Raw genomic sequence first — 19681 nt, forward strand, 5'->3', positions numbered from 1 at the left:
CTTTTGGAGCACAGCTCCTTCCTCAGGTGAATCAGGAAAGCAGTGCTCCGAAAGCTAGTGATTTGAAACAAACCCGCTGGACTTTAACCTGGTATTGTTCGACTTCTTACTGTGCTCACCCCATTCCAATGCCGGCATCTCCACATCATGTTATTGTGGTACCTAAAATGTCTCAACTCTGTGTAAACACATTTTCAGTGCTGTTAATAAGGGATGTGATCTGTACATTAGTGAGAGAAGGGTTGAAGGACCATGATGTGGAATCAGTTTGGGTGGAGCTAAGAATGAGCCAGGGGCAGCAAACATTGGTGGGAGGTTTTCTTTGTAGGTCACAAAAACTGTAGTGGTAACGTTGGGCACTGTATAAATCAGGAAATTAGAACTACATGTACATGGGTAATTACAAATAGACTGGTAAATCTAATTAGCATTAATTCTGTTGAGGATAAATTCCTGGAATGCGTTCAAAATGGATTTGTGGAGCAGTACGTTGAAGAGCCAACTAGAGTTTGGCTAATTTAGATTTAGCATTATGTTACAAGAAAGGCTTAATTAATAACCTGTAAGAGCCTTTCGGAAATCATGACCATAATATAAGACAATTTTATATTAAGTTTGAAAGTGATATAGCTCAGGACTTTTCAACGTGTCATGCCCCGCGGCTGGGTCACAGGCACATGTCGAAAGGGTTGCGAAACGATTGGTAGTGGTGTTCCCGCGGTGGTACCAATCGCGGGAGAAGCGCCCAACGGCCGCTACCAGCTTTCAAATGAGAATAATGCAGTATTCCAGCAATAAGCGACAGCAGAGAGCAGGCCATGGGCCCTGCACGTATACATAACGCCAAGCACCCTGTACGTACACACTTTGGCATGAAATGACGGAGGAGAACTTCTTCCAACTTCTAGCTGCTAGTAAGTAAGGCAAGAAGACTGTGAAGATGGATCATTTTGTTACAAGGAAGAGACAACCAGAGACACAAATAGGCAGGTTCTTACTGGCCAGGATCTCATATCTAAATCCACTGGAGAGAGCTGGTTAGGGGAGTCCACGGTAGAACAGAGCAGTGCAAGCGTTAGCTCTATAGAGAATTCCAGGGCCTCTGGTGAACAGCCTACATTCTATAAAAAGAAGAAACTTAACTCTGGAACAAAGCAGTATAAATATGACTTCTTCAGGTATGGTTTTGTCAATTGTGTCAAAGCAAATCAGGATGCAAAGCTCATGTGTGTTTCTGCATGGAAGTACTAACAAATGAAAGTTAAAAACCCTCAAAACTTCAAAGGCATATGAATTGTTCTTTAACTCGCATGTCGAGTTAAAGAACAATCCTCTTCATTTTTTTCAAAGAATGCAGCGACAACTAAAATCATCAGCTGATGTCCTTAGCAGAAATGTAACATTGAGGGACAAAGCACAATTGGTCTCTTATATGGTAGCTTACCGTGTAGCTGAAAAGAAAATGCCCGACATCACAACAGAGATATTAATTCTCCCTGCAGCATTAGACATGGCTCGTATGGTCCTCGGTGAGAAGTCAGCTGAAAATCTGGAATGCATCCCACTTAGCGGTAACCCAGTGGCTCGCTACATTTATGATATTGCTGAGAATTTAGAAGTCCAGCTTATTTCTCATTTAAACTCAGCACATGAATCCTCAATTCAACTGGGTGAAAGTACAGACTTTTCAGATTGTGCAGAACTAAATTAGGTATGTTTAAATTCGGTATGTTTGGCATAATGAATTTGTTGAGGATTTGCTGTACTTACTGTCAGTACCAACCAGCATGACCGGTGCACTGAATACGGAGCAGCCCTTTCCCCCATGAGGACACGGACAGCTCTTTCCCTCATGAGGACACGGGCAGCCCTTTCCCTCATGAGGACACGGAGCAGCCCTTTCCCTCATGAGGACACGGGCAGCCCTTTCCCTCATGAGGACACGGACAGCCCTTTCCCTCATGAGGACACGGAGCAGCCCTTTCCTCCATGAGGACACAGTGCTGCCCTTCTCCAAATAGGCCACGGTGTAGCCCTTTCCCTCATGCGGATACGGCACAGCCCTTTCCATTGTGTATGCAGCAAGTAGTTAGGAGGAGGAGGCAGCCAACATATCTACTTTTTTGGCCAGTCTGTCCATGAGTGGCTCATCGCATTGTGATATCAAATAACATAATTTCCCATTTTACAGTAATCCTCCATCTTACCTTGCTACAGTTATCTATCATGACTCACTGGGTAGCATTCTCCCCCTCCAATTCAGAAGTCATAGATTCAAGTCTTCAGGACTTGAGCACAAAAATCCGGCAGTACTGAGGGAGTGCTGTGCTGCCAGGGGTGCTATCTTATGGATGAGTGTTGTGTATCAAAGAATACATCACTGGTGAAGTTTCAGATGATCTATAGTGACGACTATAGTGAGTTTTTGCGTGGGCTTCAGTTTTTCATCTTAGATTGTATGAGCAACATCCTTAATAAAATCTCTCATTGTGTTTGTAAGAATCCAGAGTGTGGCATCCCCATATCCTTGCTGTTTGCAGAAACTCAATGATATAAGAATGAGACATAGGCCAGGATTCTCCATTGCAAGCCTGCTTCGCTACTGCTGTCAGTGAGCACAGAGAATTTGGGAAATCTCCGTTCGATGCAGCGGGAATGGAGAATCACACTGGCGTGAAGGAACGGAGAATCAAAGTCATAATCTTGGCCTTGTAAAGGATTCCGTGGTATTATTTTGAAGAGCTATCCCCAGTGTCCTGGAAAATATTTATCATTAAGACATCACAAAATAATTTATTTTATCATTATCATTTTGCCATTTGTGAGCGCTTGCTGTACACTAATTGGCAGCAATGTTTCCTACGTGAGCACATTTCATAAAGTACTTCAATGGCTGTAAAGCACTTTGAGAAATTCTGTGATCACTAAAGACGCCATATAAGTAGAAACATTTCTTTATTCCTTTTGCTGCTGATTATGAATCAACATCCTTTAGATGAGCTGGGATCTGCAAACCCTTTTTTCCCTGGCCCTTGCTGCACCCGCTCGTGCTCAGTTACTCAGCACTTGCAAAACCTGCCTCTACTCCACCCAGTGTCAGCACTGAGCTGATGAGACCAAGTGACAATGTTCCTCAGGATCATCCTCTTGGACTTCATGCTCTTGTACCACTGTCTGGCCAGGTTATTGTTCTAGGCAATCTGAAAAGGGAAAAGCATGGGGTTGGGGTTATGTTGAGGCGAAGGGTGGAGTAAGAGCTGCATGCTTGCATCATCTGCAGCTTGTAAATCAGGAGAGATGATGAGGAAGTCTGATGTGAGGAAGTGGATTACTTAGTACCATGGTTATCTTCAGTGTTTTCAACCGCACTCCTGGCTACAGCCTCCATTTTGGCCACTCCAATTGTGGCCAACGGCATCTCCTCCATTGAGGTGAGGCATTCATCAGTACCTGGCCAGCCACCGGTTAGGTGCTGGTTATGTTCCATTATGTTCTGCAAGAGAAAGAGAGAGGAAAGTGTGTGCACTGTGTTTGGTTGCCATAGTTGAGTAGCTGGTAATATGTAAAAACTGTGAGATGTAGTTGTGAAGTTTACAGCATTGACTTGTGTGTGAGGTTGAGGTGAAGTTGTAAATGTGCATATGAGTCATAGTCAATAACGAACATTAGTCGGTGAGTGAAAGTGGAGTGATGGATTGAACAGTCTGTGAGGCTACTGGTGGGTTATGGCATTTGAACGTGCATTCACTGACTTTGACCATTGGTGTGAAGTCATTGAACTTGCAGCATTGTATCCAGGTCCTCAGGCCTACACGGCTTATATTGACCACATCACCATTTGCACCTACTGCCTTCTTGGTGTCAGTCTGGAGGACCTCTGTTCTGTTCATCTCCTGCATTAAGGCCTCCACGGATGCAAAAGAGAACATTGGAACGAAGGGCACAATCCATTGGCCATGCTACACCAGAAAAGCAGCTCGCCGTGATGCAATGGCCGATAAAAGCCAGGAAACCCCACTCACAACACCTTGCGAGACCCAACACGATCTTGTGAGACGTTGAGATATAATTCCCGTCCATTGTGGGCGGGATCACGTTTTGGCAAATCTGCATATTAGACAGTTAGTCCCTTAGTGCGTTCGGACTTGGGGGTGGGATGGGGGGGCAGAGGGTAGTTGAAGCTCCTCAGTGTACCCTGCTGAGGCCTCTTATACAACGCAAGTGCTGGCTAGGGGACTTTGTTCCCATTTTATTGAATTAAGCCCACACTTGCTGCTCCATTACACTTACACTTGTGCTCCTTCATCTCTCTTGCAAGTTGGACACTCGTCCCCAGCCACTTGCAAGTTGGACACTCGTCCTCAGCCACTTGCAAGTTGGACACTCGTCCCCAGCCACTTGCAAGTTGGACACTCGTCCTCAGCCACTTGCAAGTTGGACACTCGTCCTCAGCCACTTGCAAGTTGGACACTCGTCCCCAGCCACTTGCAAGTTGGACACTCGTCCCCAGCCACTTGCAAGTTGGACACTCGTCCTCAGCCACTTGCAAGTTGGACACTCGTCCCCAGCCACTTGCAAGTTGGACACTCGTCCTCAGCCACTTGCAAGTTGGACACTCATCCTCAGCCATTTCCATCATCTGCTGCAGCCTGAATGCACTTCTGCCTTGAGAGTTGCAGTCAGTGGCATAAGTTAGAAATGGCAGACGGCTCGCACGGGCTTGGATCTCCTGCTGAGGTGTGAAGCCACTCGGTACATTTAGTGCTGTCTGCACTCTCCTGTCATTTAAATTAGTGCTGCCTGAATTGCAATGGCTGGATGTGGGTCAATGCAAATAAGTCCTTACCCAATTTTACCCAAGGACCTCTTTCCAGTCCTTACCCAATTTTACATTCAAAATCTTGATACATGCACAGGACATTGTTCAGCTAGCAACTATTTCAGGAAAAACAAGTAATGTTTCTTTACTGACCCCTCATATCTCGCCACATGGCCAATCAGAGACAGTAATCAGACTACTTTTTACTTGCAAGTCTTTACTACTCTTGGGTAAATTGTTACATGTGGGAAGAGTTAAAACTTACTATCTAGCTTTCTTCCTTCAATTTAGCACCTCCTCAAACATTATACTGAGTCTGTGAACCTGCCAGGTGGCTAATCACATTTGCGAGTCCGCTGTTATATAGTACACTATTTCACCAATATTTCGCCAACTCTCTGCCATGAGAATGTCAATTCCAGTACATCGCTGAGCATGCAAAATGCTTTGCCTAGATGCATCAAATTAAAATTCTTGTTTTGATTAAATTATCAATTGCGAGTAAACGGTGGTGCATTGATTATCTGTTCGTACAGGTTTGCATCCAAATAACATGTGCCTTGGTAAAATTTATATGGTTGTGGTGTTTTAGTCTCTATAACAGAACATTCTGATTAACAATAGCTTACAGCCAACAAGTGGTATTCTCGCAGCTAAGTTTCAAAATAGTGATGCTCCTACTATCAGTAGAGATCTAAGAAACATGTATCAAGTAAAATTATTCATAAAATAAGTCAGCTGAAATCATAGAAATAGAGAAAATAGGTGCAGGAGGAGGCCATTCGGCCCTTTGAGCCTGCTCCGCCATTAATGATCATGGCTGATTATCCAACTCAATAGCCTGATCCCACCTCCCCCCATATCCTTTTCTCCAACTGCTATATCTAACTGCTTCGTGAAAAATGCACAAGACCTTGTTCAGTTTGCAACTGTTTTAAGAAAAGCAAATGTAATTGTTCCTTAAATAATCCCTCACATCACACACCACGGCCAAACTTAGTGTTTTGGTCTCTAAATCCTGCTGCATTGATACGGGACTATTATTACGATCCAGGAAGCCAAACGGTAGGGTGAAGCTGGTTTATTCATAATCACGAAAAGTCTGCCTACAGCAGTAAATAATCACACACAGAGTAAAGTCCCGTTGGGACAACCAGCATGCCGGTCCCTGTCCGGGCCAGCCGTTATACTATGTTCCTAGGAGCCCCAGTTAGGTGGGCCTCCAATCATTAACTAGGAAGCTCATATTCCACGAGACCCACAGGGAGATCGATCAAGGGTATCCCCGTGGAGGTTATTACAACAGAGGTTTGCTTGTGTAATATTTTAGTAAATGTGTTTAAAATGGGTGAACAACTTGGTAATATAGCATTAAAACAAGCCATTTGGCTCTATGATGGTTAGGGGCTGGTTTAGCACAGTGGGCTAAATAGCTGGCTTGTAATGCAGAACATAGAACATAGAACATAGAACGATACAGCGCAGTACAGGCCCTTCGGCCCTCAATGTTGCACCAACATGGAAAAAAAAACAAGGCCATCTAACCTACACTATGCCCTTATCATCCATATGCTTATCCAATAAATTTTTAAATGCCCTCAATGTTGGCGAGTTCACTACTGTTGCAGGTAGGGCATTCCACGGCCTCACCACTCTTTGCGTAAAAAACCCACCTCTGACCTCTGTCCTATATCTATTACCCCTCAATTTAAGGCTATGTCCCCTCGTGCTAGCCACCTCCATCCGCGGGAGAAGGCTCTCGCTGTCACCCTATCTAACCCTCTGATCATTTTGTATGCCTCTATTAAGTCACCTCTTAACCTTCTTCTCTCTAACGAAAACAACCTCAAGTCCATCAGCCTCTTCCTCATAAGATTTTCCCTCCATACCACGCAACATCCTGGGTGAATCTCCTCTGCACCCGTTCCAAAGCTTCCACGTCCTTCCTATAATGAGGCGACCAGAACTGTACGCAATACTCCAAATGCGGCCGTACTAGAGTTTTGTACATACTGCAACATGACCTCATGGCTCCGGAACTCAATCCCTCTACCAATAAAGGCCAACACACCATAGGCCTTCTTCACAACCCTAGCAACCTGGGTGGCAACTTTCAGGATTTATGTACATGGACACCGAGATCCCTCTGCTCATCCACACTACCAAGAATTTTACCATTAGCCAAATATTCCGCATTCCTGTTATTCTTTCCAAAGTGAATCACCTCACACTTCTCCACATTAACTCCATTTGCCACCTCTCAGCCCAGCTCTGCAGCTTATCTATGTCCCTCTGTAACCTGCAACATCCTTCCGCACTGTCTACAACTCCACCGACTTTAGTGTCGTCTGCAAATTTACTCACCCATCCTTCTGCGCCCTCCTCTAGGTCATTTATAAAAATGACAAACAGCAACGGCCCCAGAACAGATCCTTGTGGTACGCCACTCGTAACTGAACTCCATTCTGAACATTTCCCATCAACTACCACTCTCTGTCTTCTTTCAACTAGCCAATTTCTGATCCACATCTCTAATCACCCTCAATCCCCAGCCTCCGTATTTTCTGCAATAGCCGACCGTGGGGAACCTTATCAAACGCTTTACTGAAATCCATATACACCACATCAACTGCTCTACCCTCGTCTACCTGTTCAGTCACCTTCTCAAAGAACTCGATAAGGTTTGTGAGGCATGACCTACCCTTCACAAAACCATGCTGACTATCCCTAATCATATTATTCCTATCTAGATGATTATAAATCGTATCTTTTATAATCCTCTCCAAGACTTTACCCACCACAGACGTTAGGCTCACCGGCCTATAGTTACCGGGGTTATCTCTACTCCCCTTCTTGAACAAAGGGACCCACATTTGCTATCCTCCAGTCCTCTGGCACTATTCCTGTAGCCAATGATGACCTAAAAATCAAAGCCAAAGGCTCACAATCTCTTCCCTGGCTTCCCAGAGAATCCTAGGATAAATCCCATCCGGCCCCGGGGACTTATCTATTTTCACCTTGTCCAGAATTGCCAAACACTTCTTCCCTACGCACCTCAATGCCATCTATTCTAATAGCCTGGGTCTCAGCATTCTCCTCCACAATATTATCTTTTCTTGAGTGAATACTGATGAAAGTATTGAACGTGGGTTCAATTCCCATACCGGCCTCCCCGAACAGGCGCCGGAATGTGGCGACTCGGGGCTTTTCACAGTAACTTCATTGAAACCTACTTGTGACAATAAGCTATTATTATTATTATTATTATTATTCTCTATGAGGCTCCGCTCAATCTACATCATCGCAACCTGTCAAAGAGTCAGGAGTGTTCAAATATAGTTAGTGTGATGTCTCCCATTTGAGACATGGCTCATGTTGTTGGAGATAAGAATGCCCTCGCTCTAGATTACTGCAGTACACTGTGGTAGGAGAAAAGAGGCACATGTAATTTTGACAATTTGCCAAACAGCTTTTTAAACTCATGCTACTGTTCAAAATAAACAAATCTCTGCATTTAACGTTGCACATGTAGTGACAATGGAAAGTCTTATCCGAGAAGTTTAGGAGACTTGTCCCCTGCTGGGTGCTGGTCCATGGTCTAAAAAGTAACTCACAATTTAAAATATCAGCAACTACTGTCAGCTGTTCAACAACACTGCTAAACTGGCAATATAACAGCTGAGTATGTTCAGATTCCAGGTACAGCTTCGACAGCTGGGATTTCCTCAATTATCCGCTTCTGATTTCAGCAAATGGAAGATGTTTACAGGATTATATCTGTACAATCACTAGACAGTTGTTGGTGTCTACTCCCTCATCTGTGCTTTACAAATTGAAAGTTGCTATGAACTCAATCAGAGAACATACCCTATTAAATATGGGATAATCTTACTTGTTAACAAAACTGATCTATTTTTTGGGGAAGACGCATTCTAGAATAATATAAATTGTATCCATCCAAAACTCTGTCCTGTTTGCCATATTTTACACATTTCTATATTTCTAAGTTAACCATAGCTATTTTTAACCAGCATTTTACAACCAGTTATGTGAGCTTTAATACTTCTACAACATGACCCTAATAATATCTGGTTTCTCCCTATCTCAAGAATGTAGCAACTGAGCATTTGGAGGTGATGGGCTGATCCCCTAGCCGTGTGTTTCTTGGCCGCCCGTTGCTTGCTTGCGGAAGGATTCTATCTTCCCACCGCGCTGCCAGGAAACCCACGGACGGGAACGCGCTGCCAGCGGGAAAGTGAATCGCAACGGCCGGTTAATTCCGGCCGATGACTCAGATGCATTTAACAACTTTATATTGTACCTTTAATATAATGATATGTCCTGAAGTGCTTTACTGGAGCATTAAAACAAAGTATGAAACCAAGCCACAAAAGGAGATATTGGGCGCGATTCTTCCAAAAGGGAACAAAGTCCCCTGGCATGCATGTTTAGCCGTGTGTTTCCCAGCACTCGCAGTGCCGAGAAACACATGTCTGTTCAACGCGAATAGAGTTGAATAAGTGGCGTGAACGGGGAACGCGCGGCCACGGCCACACACACCCACGTTTTGTACAGTGGCATCCCAAGCTCTGAGGTCCCCAAAACAATCCCTGACCTCCCCACCCAGTCCAAACGCAATATGAGAAGGTCCCTGGCCCCTTGCACCCCACCCAACACCAGTGCCTGATAGCCCTGGCCCAATCGCACACAACAAATGCCAGCCTGGGGTAGCACGGTGGCGCAGTGGTTAGCATGGCTGCCTCATGGCGCCGAGGTCCCAGGTTCGTTCCCAGCTCTGGGTCACTGTCCATGTGGAGTTTGCACATTCTCCCTGCAAATGTTTACGTAGGTTTCGCCCCCACAACCCAAAGATGTGCCGGGTAGGTGGATTGGCCACGCTAAATTGCCCCTTAATTGGAAAAAATTAATTGGGTATTCTAAATTTATTTTAAAATGATGTTTTTTTAAATGCCAGCCCGGCACCTTGGCAGTGCCAACCTACTAGTGCCCATGCCAGCAGGCAGTGCCACCTGCGCACCTTGCCAATGCCAGGCTGGCACCAGATGTCACCCAAAACTCTGCTTCCCATGTACTAGCTCAAAGCAGCGTCTAGTTCCCTATCACCCCTGTGCATGCTGACCTACAGTCAATCCCGGGAGGAGGTCTTTTGCCAATGTAATAGCGTCCTTACTTCTGGACCAGAAGCTCAGGGTTCAAGTCCAATGCCAGGACTCGTTGGCAACGGAAGGAGTGTTCATAACGTAGTTCAACGGCCTCATAATGAACACGGGAATCCTTCCACCACTTCCCCACTATTCCCCAAAGGGAAAGATGTATGGGTGTGGATTCCGGTCAGCGACATCTTGATTTTAAAAATTTTCATCCTTGTTTTCAAATCTCTCCATGACCATGCCCCTCACTATCTCCGTACTCTGCTTCAGCCCTATAATCTGTCGAGATATTTATGCTCCTCTAATTCTGGTCTCTTCTGCACCCCGATTTTAATTTCTCTACCATTTATGGCTGTACCTTCTGTTAGCTAGGTCCCAATCTCTGAAATTCCCTCCCTACACCTCTGTTTCTCTACTTTGGCTTTAGCTGTCGCGTTCACAAAGCTTTTGGTCATCTGACCCAATGGGCATGACCCAACAGCCTCGCGCCCAAAAAGCAGCAATGCATTGTGGATGTTGAAAGCCGGGAGACCCCGCTCCTAGGAACTACCTGGTTTGCAATGTCTCACAAGATTCAACGCAATCTTTTTTTTTTTTTAAATAATTTTTATTGAGAAATTTTGATTTTATACAACAATAACGCACCTTAGTAAAATACCGAAAATAACAATAATATTAACAATCATATACATTCGCCCCATCCCCACGAACAACCCAGCATTTTAACAACAACGCAAATTAACACACTATAAAGTTACAGAATAAACACTACAATAATGCACCCCCCCCCCCCCCCCGGGTTGCTGCTGCTATTGACCCAGTTACCTATCTCTGAGCCAGGAAGTCCAGAAAAGGCTGCCATCATTTATAGAGCCCTTCTATTGATCCTCTCAGGGCAAATTTGACCTTTTCCAATTTTATAAATCCCGCCATGTCACTGATCCAGGTCTCACGCTTGGGGGCCTTGTATCCTTCCATTGTAACAGAATCCTTCGACGGGCTACTAGGGACGCAAAGGCCAGGACACCGGCCTCTTTCGCCTCCTGCACTCCCGGCTCCACCCCAACCCCAAAAATCGCGAGTCCCCACCCTGGTTTGACCCTGGATCCAACCACCCTCGACACTGTCCCCGCCACCCCCTTCCAGAATTCTTCCAGTGCTGGGCATGCCCAGAACATATGGGCGTGGTTCGCAGGACTCCCCGAACATCTGGTGCACCTGTCCTCACCCCCGAAGAACCTACTCATCCTAGTCCCGGACATGTGGGCCCGGTGCAGCACCTTAAATTGGATGAGACTAAGCCTCGCACATGAGGAGGAAGAGTTGACTCTCTCCAAGGCCTCCGCCCAAGTCCCGTCCTCTATCTGCTCCCCGAGTTCCTCCTCCCATTTAGCCTTCAGCTCCTCCACTGACGACTCCTCCACCTCCTGCATTACCTTATAGATGTCAGACACCTTCCCCTCTCCTACCCACACTCCCGAAAGCACTCTGTCCATCGTCCCCTGCGAGGGCAGCAAAGGGAATCCCTCTACCTGTCGCCTAGCAAACGCCTTTACCTGCAGGTATCTGAACATGTTCCCCTGGGGAAGGCCAAATTTATCTTCCAGTTCCCCCAGGCCCGCAAACCTCCCGCCAATAAACAGGTCCCGATTCAACGCAATCTTGTGAGACGTAATGCCCACAACGGACGAGGTCACTTTTTAGCTTATTAGAGCGAGGCAGTAAGCCTCGCTAATGTGCAGATTCTCAAGGTACCTGAGGCTTTGGAATTCAACACCTTTGCCTCAGAGACCTCGGGGGAGCACCAAATGGGGACCTGACGGAACGGCACTCATGGGGTCTCCATGGGGATCAGAGGCCCCCAACTGCATGTCCTTTCTGCAGGGTGGTTCCCTGACACTGCTGGTGCGACCTGGATACCCTGGCAGTGCCAGCATCTGGGGGAGAAGCTGCGCACAAGGTAGCTCCCACCAGGGTGCTTGTTTTTCAACCCTTTTCTGGGGTTATTCCTGTGGAAACAATGTTTCTACACGAAGATACAAGATGCCTGCATCAGAAAAATGGCAAGAAAGGTTGGAAGTAGGAAGCCTGTGGACGGAAATTAGTCGACAGATTGGGAGCCTTCACATGGCTCCTTTGTGGAGCAAATGGCGGAGATTGCTCCTGTGACTGCTCCAATAACGGCAGACATGCGTGCTGGTGTGCTAGCAACAGAATTAGATAAGCAGTGGAGAGGGATTACTGAGGGTCTCCGAATGTCGATTTAAGGGGGCCCTGGTCCCATCCGATCAAAATTGGAAAAGACCTCCAAGAAGGTGAAGTAGCATGACAGGGCTTTAGAGGGTATGGAGAAAGCTTTATCAAGGCTTTCATTATCTGGGTGTCCCATGCTTGGGCTCTGCTCCATAAAGTAAACTATGCTGGTCTGATGAGCAAGGTTAAGTCCGACTTGCAAAAGTGGAATAACCTTCCATTGTCCTTCGCGGTCAGGGCCCAGACTAGTCCAATGAATAGTCTCCCGAGATTGTTATTTCCTTTTCAGTATCTCCACACTTATCTACCTAAAACCTTTTTGTTAGGGTTAATAAGTTGGAAGCCTTGGGGCAGCACAGTAGCATGGTGGTTAGCATAAATGCTTCACAGCTCCAGGGTCCCAGGTTCGATTCCCGGCTAGGTCACTGTCTGTGCGGAGTCTGCACGTCCTCCCCGTGTGTGCGTGGGTTTCCTCCGGGTGCTCCGGTTTCCTCCCACAGTCCAAAGATGTGCGGGTTAGGTGGATTGGCCATGCTAAATTGCCCGTAGTGTCCTAAAAAAAAGTAAGGTTCGGGGGGGGGGGGGGGGGGTTGTTGGGTTACGGGTATAGGGTGGATACGTGGGTTTGAGTAGGGTGATCATTGCTCGGCACAACATCGAGGGCCGAAGGGCCTGTTCTGTGCTGTACTGTTCTATGTTCTATGTTCTATATGGGTGGGTAAGACCCCAAGGATTTGTAGGGCGTTTTGTCAGAGGGACAGACAGTCGGCGGGGGGGGGGGGGGGCGTCTAGCATTGCCCAATTTGCGTTGTTATTATTGGACGGCTAATATTGAGTAGGTGTTGGGATGGTTCAGCTACCAGAGTTCCATGTAGGGTCAGACAGAGGCGGAGGGGCTCTAGTTTAGATGTGCTGGTAATGGCCTTGCTGCCTTGTTTTCCGGCGAAGTATTCTCTGAACCCGATGGTGGTGTCCTCTCCACGGATATGGAGGCAGTTTAGGCAACATTTTAAGCTCAGGTCCATTGTGTTGCTGGCCCCTATCTAACCATCTATTTGTGCCATCAAGTTTAGACTCAATGTTTAGTCGTGGTGGGGAGGGAGTGGGGGGGAGCGGTGCTGAGGGGTGGGGGGGGGGGGGGGCAGTGCTGAGTGGTTGGGGGGGGGGGGGAAGTCCGGGGAGAGGTGATTTCTGAGAAATTTGGGGAATTTTTAATGGAGGGAAAGTTTGCCCGTCTGGAGGAGGTGACAACAAAGTTTCGACTCTTTGTTCAGATACCTCCAGATTCATAATTTTGTTCGAAAGGCCTTTCCGTCGTTTCCCATGGCACTACCATTGTCCCTGCTGAGGAGAATTCTATCTTTAGCGAAGTCTGATGGTGGGGGAGAGAGGGGAGGGGGGGGGGGGGTATTTCAGGTATTTATGGGCAGATTCTGTCAATGGAGCCGTTCCCAGTGGAGGGGGTGAAAACAAAGTGGGAGGAGGAATTGGGACCTAGTTTGGATTGGATTTGTTTATTGTCACGTGTACCGAGGTACAGTGAAAAGTATTTTACTGCGTGCAGTTCAAACAGATCATTTAGTACATGAAAAGAAAACACGTAATAGGGCAACACAAGGTACACAATGTAAATACCTAGACATCAGCATAATAATAATCTTTATTATTGTCACAAGCAGGCTTACATTAACACTGCAATGAAGTTACTGTGAAAATCCCCTACTTGCCACATTCAAGTGCCTGTTCGGATACATAGAGGGAGAATTCAGAATGTCCAATTCACCTAACCAGCACGTCTTTTGGGGCTTGTGGGAGGAAACCGGAGAACCAGGAGGAAACCCACCCAGATACGGGGAGAACGTACAGACTCCACACGAACAGTGACCCAAGCCAGGAATTGTACCTGGGACCGTGGCGTTGTGAAGTAACAGTGCTAATCACTGTGCTACCGTGCCGCCCGGCATCGGGTGAAGCATACAGGAGTGTAGTATTAATCAGATCAGTCCAGGGTTGTTTAGGAATCTGGTAAGCTATTTTTGAGTCTGTTTGTGCGTGTTTTCAGACTTTTGTATCTCCTGCCCGGAATAAGTTGGAAGAGTGAGTAAGCCGGGTAGAAGCTGCCCGCTTTCCCAAGGTGTAGATGATGTAGACAGAGTCAGTGGATGGGAGACGGGTTTGTGTGATGGACTCATTTAGAATGAGGAGGTGTGGTTGTGTAATTGAACAGCAGTCTAAATAAATAGGAAAGAGATTCCGAGGCACCACTTGCAAACTCTGTTTTAAATTGGGAAACCATTTTACTTTTTTGTAACTTCACAAGGACAGAGGATGCTGTGTTTGTTGTCATTGCTGGTAGGCTGCACTGAGAGAGAAACTCTTTAACAAGGTAATTTTAAAATTATTTCAGCAATTGATGGTGCTCTGAAAACAATGTTGATTTGACCATAACGCTACCGTCGTCATTTATTTTTGCAATGACGTTTTGTTAAAAAGGACCATTTGGTTAAGCACCACAAGTATAAACAATACCCTGCATAAGGATACTTCATCAAAATCATGATTTTAGCCTGAAAATGTAGTGCATACCAAAGTAATGTTTGGAACAAGTGAATTTTGTTTTCTCTTGTCTTTATAAGAGTTTGCAATTCTCCAAATAGTGTAACTGGAAATAGAAGTTACATTTTCAATGTGTAATTAATTGTGATTTTTTTGCCCCTCATTTCACAGTGGACAATTGCAAATCTATCTAAGTTGCACCATTATGGTATCATTTTTATTACCAATCCAAGGGACGCTAATAGAACTTTCATGAATTAAATTGAAAAAAAATCCAACCTGACAAGGATTATCCATTGAAATTGACATTGGTTATTTTATTGCATGTGTCTGCGTTGGTTTCTCACCCAATACCTTGTGTCAAAGGTCCCCTTTTTCATATAATGTCCATTTATTTCTTGCATTCACTTTCTTAGTACCATTGTTGTAGCTGAATGACACAGTACTTTTATTTTATTCGCGAAGCATTTCGAGCTTTAGCCAGCGCAATCTGTTTTGACAAATAGGGCCCACATAGTAGCGATCTTCATATGCATTGAAAATTGCCTAAGGTGATTCCTGCTCAAGCCCATCAAGCGGCAGTCAGGAGGAGTTTCAAATGAAGCATGGGCCATTTTGAAGGATTTATAAACAAAGCAATGTTTGATTTACTGAATATCATCAAAAGGCCATGATGTTGAACCTGTGTGACGTGAAGCTTTCCAAAATTCAACATTGACATAAAAAATCAGCAGAAGGCAGCAGAGAGAGGGTAGGGTCGACGTAAGCTCATCCCGGGTGGTAGAGGACTGAACCATGGGCGGGATTCAGCCCACGCCGGTTCGGAGAATTGGCACACCGGACGCAATTCGCACGACGCCGCCCCAACGCCGGTCCGCTGATTCTCCGGTGACCGGAGAATCGGTACCATTGGCGCCGGCTCGGCACCCGTTGGGGGCCACTCTACGCGGACCCCCACCGATTCTCTGCCCGAGATGGGCCAAGTGGCCACCCAAAAAAAGCTGAGTTCCGCCGGCGCCATTCATATCTGGTCTTACCCGGCGGGACCTCGGCATCCAGCCTGTCTGGGGTGACTTGTTTTGGGGGGACAGGGTTGCGACCCCGGGGGGGGGCTCCACCGTAGCCTGGCCCGCGATCGGGGCCTATCGATTGGTGGGCCTGCCTCTTTTGCTCCCTGGTGGCCCCTGTAGCCCTACAGCATGTTGCGCGGGACCGGCGCGGAGAAAGAGGCTACCGTGCATTTGCGCCGGTCAGAGTGCGCATGCGCAGACCCGCGGCGCAGTTATCGTTGGTAACGGCAGCTGGAGCGGCGTGGATTGCTCCAGTGCCGTGATGGCCTCCTGCAGGGCAGAGGATCGCGACACATAGCGGTCCGATGACACCGTCGTTAAACTCTCCAGTTTTTACGACGCGTCAACACTCTGCCTTCAGATGGGAGAATCCCACCCCATATTTTTCATTTTTATGTCATGATTCCCAAAGTGGGAGCATATGCTCATTTCAGAGAGATTAGGAGATTACATATGCTTGAGACACAGGAGGGTTTCATTGTTACACTCAAAGGGCCAACTACCAAGCTGAATAGATACCGGAAACTTAAATATGGATTTAAAATCCAAGCGGGCTTGGAAATATATCGCTGTTCCTTCAGTGTCGCTGCATCAAAATCCTGGAACTCCCTCCCAAACGGCACTGTGGATGTCCCTACACCGCATAGTCTGCTGCGGTTCAAGAAGGCAGCTCACCACCACCTTCCCAAGGCTAATTAGGGATGAGCAATATTTTTAAAATGCTGGCTTAGCCAGTTATGCCCACATCCAGTGAAAGAATTTTTAAAAAGCAGACCAGACTGCTTAACGAAATGAATTACATCACTGAACCTAAGAAGGCAAATCAGCAGAGCCAAAGTCTCACAGACAGATAATGTTCACATCATGTTATTATCCCATCATTTGGATTCCATTTTCACCATTTTCTTTTTTAATGCAACTCCCTGAAACTTGAAATTGGGAGCTGCTGATATCTTTCATTCGTTCCAGTACCTTTCAAATTTCTCATGGCACAGTCAGATTTTTCTGTTCTGGCAGGAGAGCGTGCATGAGGAAGGCAGTGCACAATTATGCGGGACCTTTTTTGATGCTGTGTCTCTTCAATCGTACGTTTAAAAAAAAATTCGGTCTGTTACATTGGACTGTCAAACATTAATGGAGACAACACGAGGAGAAAAATGGTTAATATGAATCAGCTGGCCAACAATTGCATCATGAGTGTAACATCATTCTTAATGACTTTAGAAAATCGTAAATATTATGGTATTATCCAATAAAAAATGAGGTGGAATAATATGGAGGGCAGATGGCACTGGCTCCATGCTGTCCAATCCCGCAGCAGTAAAGCAATGCAGCTCATTAACGAAGGCCAAGTGGGAACTCTGCCCCTGATTAGGGTGGACGTCCCACCCTCTGGAGCTGCCAGCCAACCCTTTGTCCGGCAGCCCCATCAGTCTCAACAGAGCCAAGAAGGCATCAGTGGCAGCTGCCAGGACTGTAGCTGAAGAGAGGTGCACAGGGCCTAGGATCACCAGAGCAAGTAAGTCTGGGGTTTTGGGCTGGGAGGGTCACCCCATGAGTGGCAAAGAGCAGCCCCAAAGAAAGGCCCAACCACTTCCTCCTGTCCTTCAACCATTTGAGGTTAAAAGTCGGCATCCTGCTCCCACCTTGCAGCCCATGCCAAACATATTATGGAGTTGGGCAGCATATTATGAGGATCAATAGGCTCGATAGCAAGCTTAATTGACCCTTAAATCATTTTAATTTGGCAGGCAGGCAGCAGATTTCACTCCCCGCCTGCTCCCTGTATTATGGCGAGGTGGGTGGGGGTGGGTGGGAAGGTGGATGAATTGGCAGCCAAACCATTTGACGTCCCTACTTCACACCCGCTGGGGCATTGGGAAACCCAGAATTAGCAGGAATAAACCAGGAATATAAATCTGTGCTGAAAATAAATCTTTTTTTCCCCACAAAGTGTTGCACTTTGTCCATTTAAACCAAAATATTGTGCTCAGTTAAGATTTAAAACTTTTATAGTATATATGACTCCATAAATTGTTCAGATGTGCAGAATATAAAACAACATGGAACTGTACTTTCAGCCTTGCGTGAATTTAAAAAATACGTTAAGCCAATTGTTCTAAATTTGTATTTTACAAATCTAGCAACAATTCAAAAGCGACTGAAGAAAGAGAAAAAGGCAAAGAGGAAATTACAGGAAGCGCTCGAATTCGAGTCAAAGCGACGAGAGCAAGTGGAACAAGCTTTACAACAGGCTACATCTACAGAAAGTCTCAGGGTGCTCAATGGTATGGCTCTCATCATTTTATATTCAATGCAAGTCTTATGAATGAAAATGTAATGGGTGGAAATGCACATCGGGGCCTGTCAGAAATTATAAAGAAAATATGAAAGGTTGCAGTCCTGGTCGGCACTCTGTCAGAACTGATGAAGGGTCAACATCAACTCATCAACATTAACTCAAAAAGTTAGTGTGAATAAACTGTCAGACGGACAATAGTGTCATACAATTAGACAGCTAGAATGCAAACATAGGCCAGAATTCTCCAGTTGTTGCAATTCACTTTTCCCGCTGGCAGCATATCCCCACTAATGGGTTTTGCGGCGGCGTGGGAAGGTTGCAATGGGAAATTCCATCGACAGGCATCGGGAAGATATAATCCCGCCGCCAGCGAACGGCGCTCCGCAGATAAAGACACGGCTGGGGGACAGGAGAATCCGCCCATAATCTTTACAGAAAATATTCCAGAATGATCTCTTTTTCCCCTAACAATCTTCATTGGGAGTTTGAATTGAATGGGCACCTAGCAGAGTAACCGGTTTATGCCCCTAGAATGAACCCTGCATCATTAGGCTACTTAGTCCATTATCTCCAGACATGGGTGTACACCAGAAAAGGAAATCATTTTTTCTTTGAGCACCTCTTCCTTTTTCACTGTAGAGGACATAGGGAGGCACAGATTACACTATTAACCGTTAACATGCTGGCCATGTGGAGTTGTTTATTTGGCAAATTAGGTATAAAAATTAACTGAACCATGACGTTGAGCTTTTTAAAAGTTCATTATTGAATATAAATTTAAAGTCATTGATTTTCTGTTGCTATGGGGAAATGGGGAGCTTTCTTTGCATAGACTTACATAGGGGGCTTGTATTATGATTGATTACTCAGTTATGGATGGAGGACTTACACAAACAGCAGGCGTGAGGGAGTATAATGTGCTGATTTGTTCCCCTGATTATTTTGTCAGGTGCAAATAAACATTAAATTTTCTTTTAATTATATATTACTGCACAAAATGCCAGTAACTGCAAAATAGGCAAAGGAAGGTTAGTAAATATTAAAGAATTTCCATCATGGAGGCAAAGTGAAGGGCAGGCTTCAAGGGCATGTGCTCTTTAAATCAGAATATTAATAACATTTATTGTGCAAGTTTATAAAAGGCAGAAGTTCAATAGTTTCCAAATTTGCCTCCACTTTTTAATGCCAAAACATCAGTGGAGTTAGTCTGCCCGTGCTGCATCCTGCATGGAATATGTACCCCAATAATCCCCTTTCTGGGAAGGTGAGCTGGCCCCTACCATCCAAGAATGGAACCAGCGAAAATCTCATTGTGAGGATAATAACAAATGAATTAAATGATTTTTTCGCACATGACTTGGACTCATTTCCAAATTGTGTTATAGCTTTTCATTATGCATAATGAACACATTTTAATTATAGTCACACACATTCTGACGTGTGTAAAAATTACCCTCGGAACATTATGCACGTTGTGGATTTGATGAGATCGAAGGTTAATAGAGTTACT

At 45.6% G+C, this 19681-nt stretch overlaps 1 protein-coding gene across 6 annotated transcripts in view; it reads left to right on the top strand.

The window, feature by feature from the left end:
• The window catches only part of dacha (dachshund a), a 468304-nt gene that overhangs the window by 414783 nt on the left and 33840 nt on the right, over positions 1–19681 (top strand). For all 6 annotated transcript variants that reach the window (XM_038774441.1, XM_038774442.1, XM_038774448.1 and 3 more), the window contains one exon: positions 18014–18157. In XM_038774441.1, the coding sequence (XP_038630369.1) occupies positions 18014–18157 (144 nt within the window). The remainder of the gene's footprint in view (positions 1–18013; positions 18158–19681) is intronic.

Source organism: Scyliorhinus canicula, chromosome 17 (assembly GCF_902713615.1).
Source record: "Scyliorhinus canicula chromosome 17, sScyCan1.1, whole genome shotgun sequence".
Classification (NCBI taxonomy): Eukaryota; Metazoa; Chordata; class Chondrichthyes; order Carcharhiniformes; family Scyliorhinidae; genus Scyliorhinus; species Scyliorhinus canicula.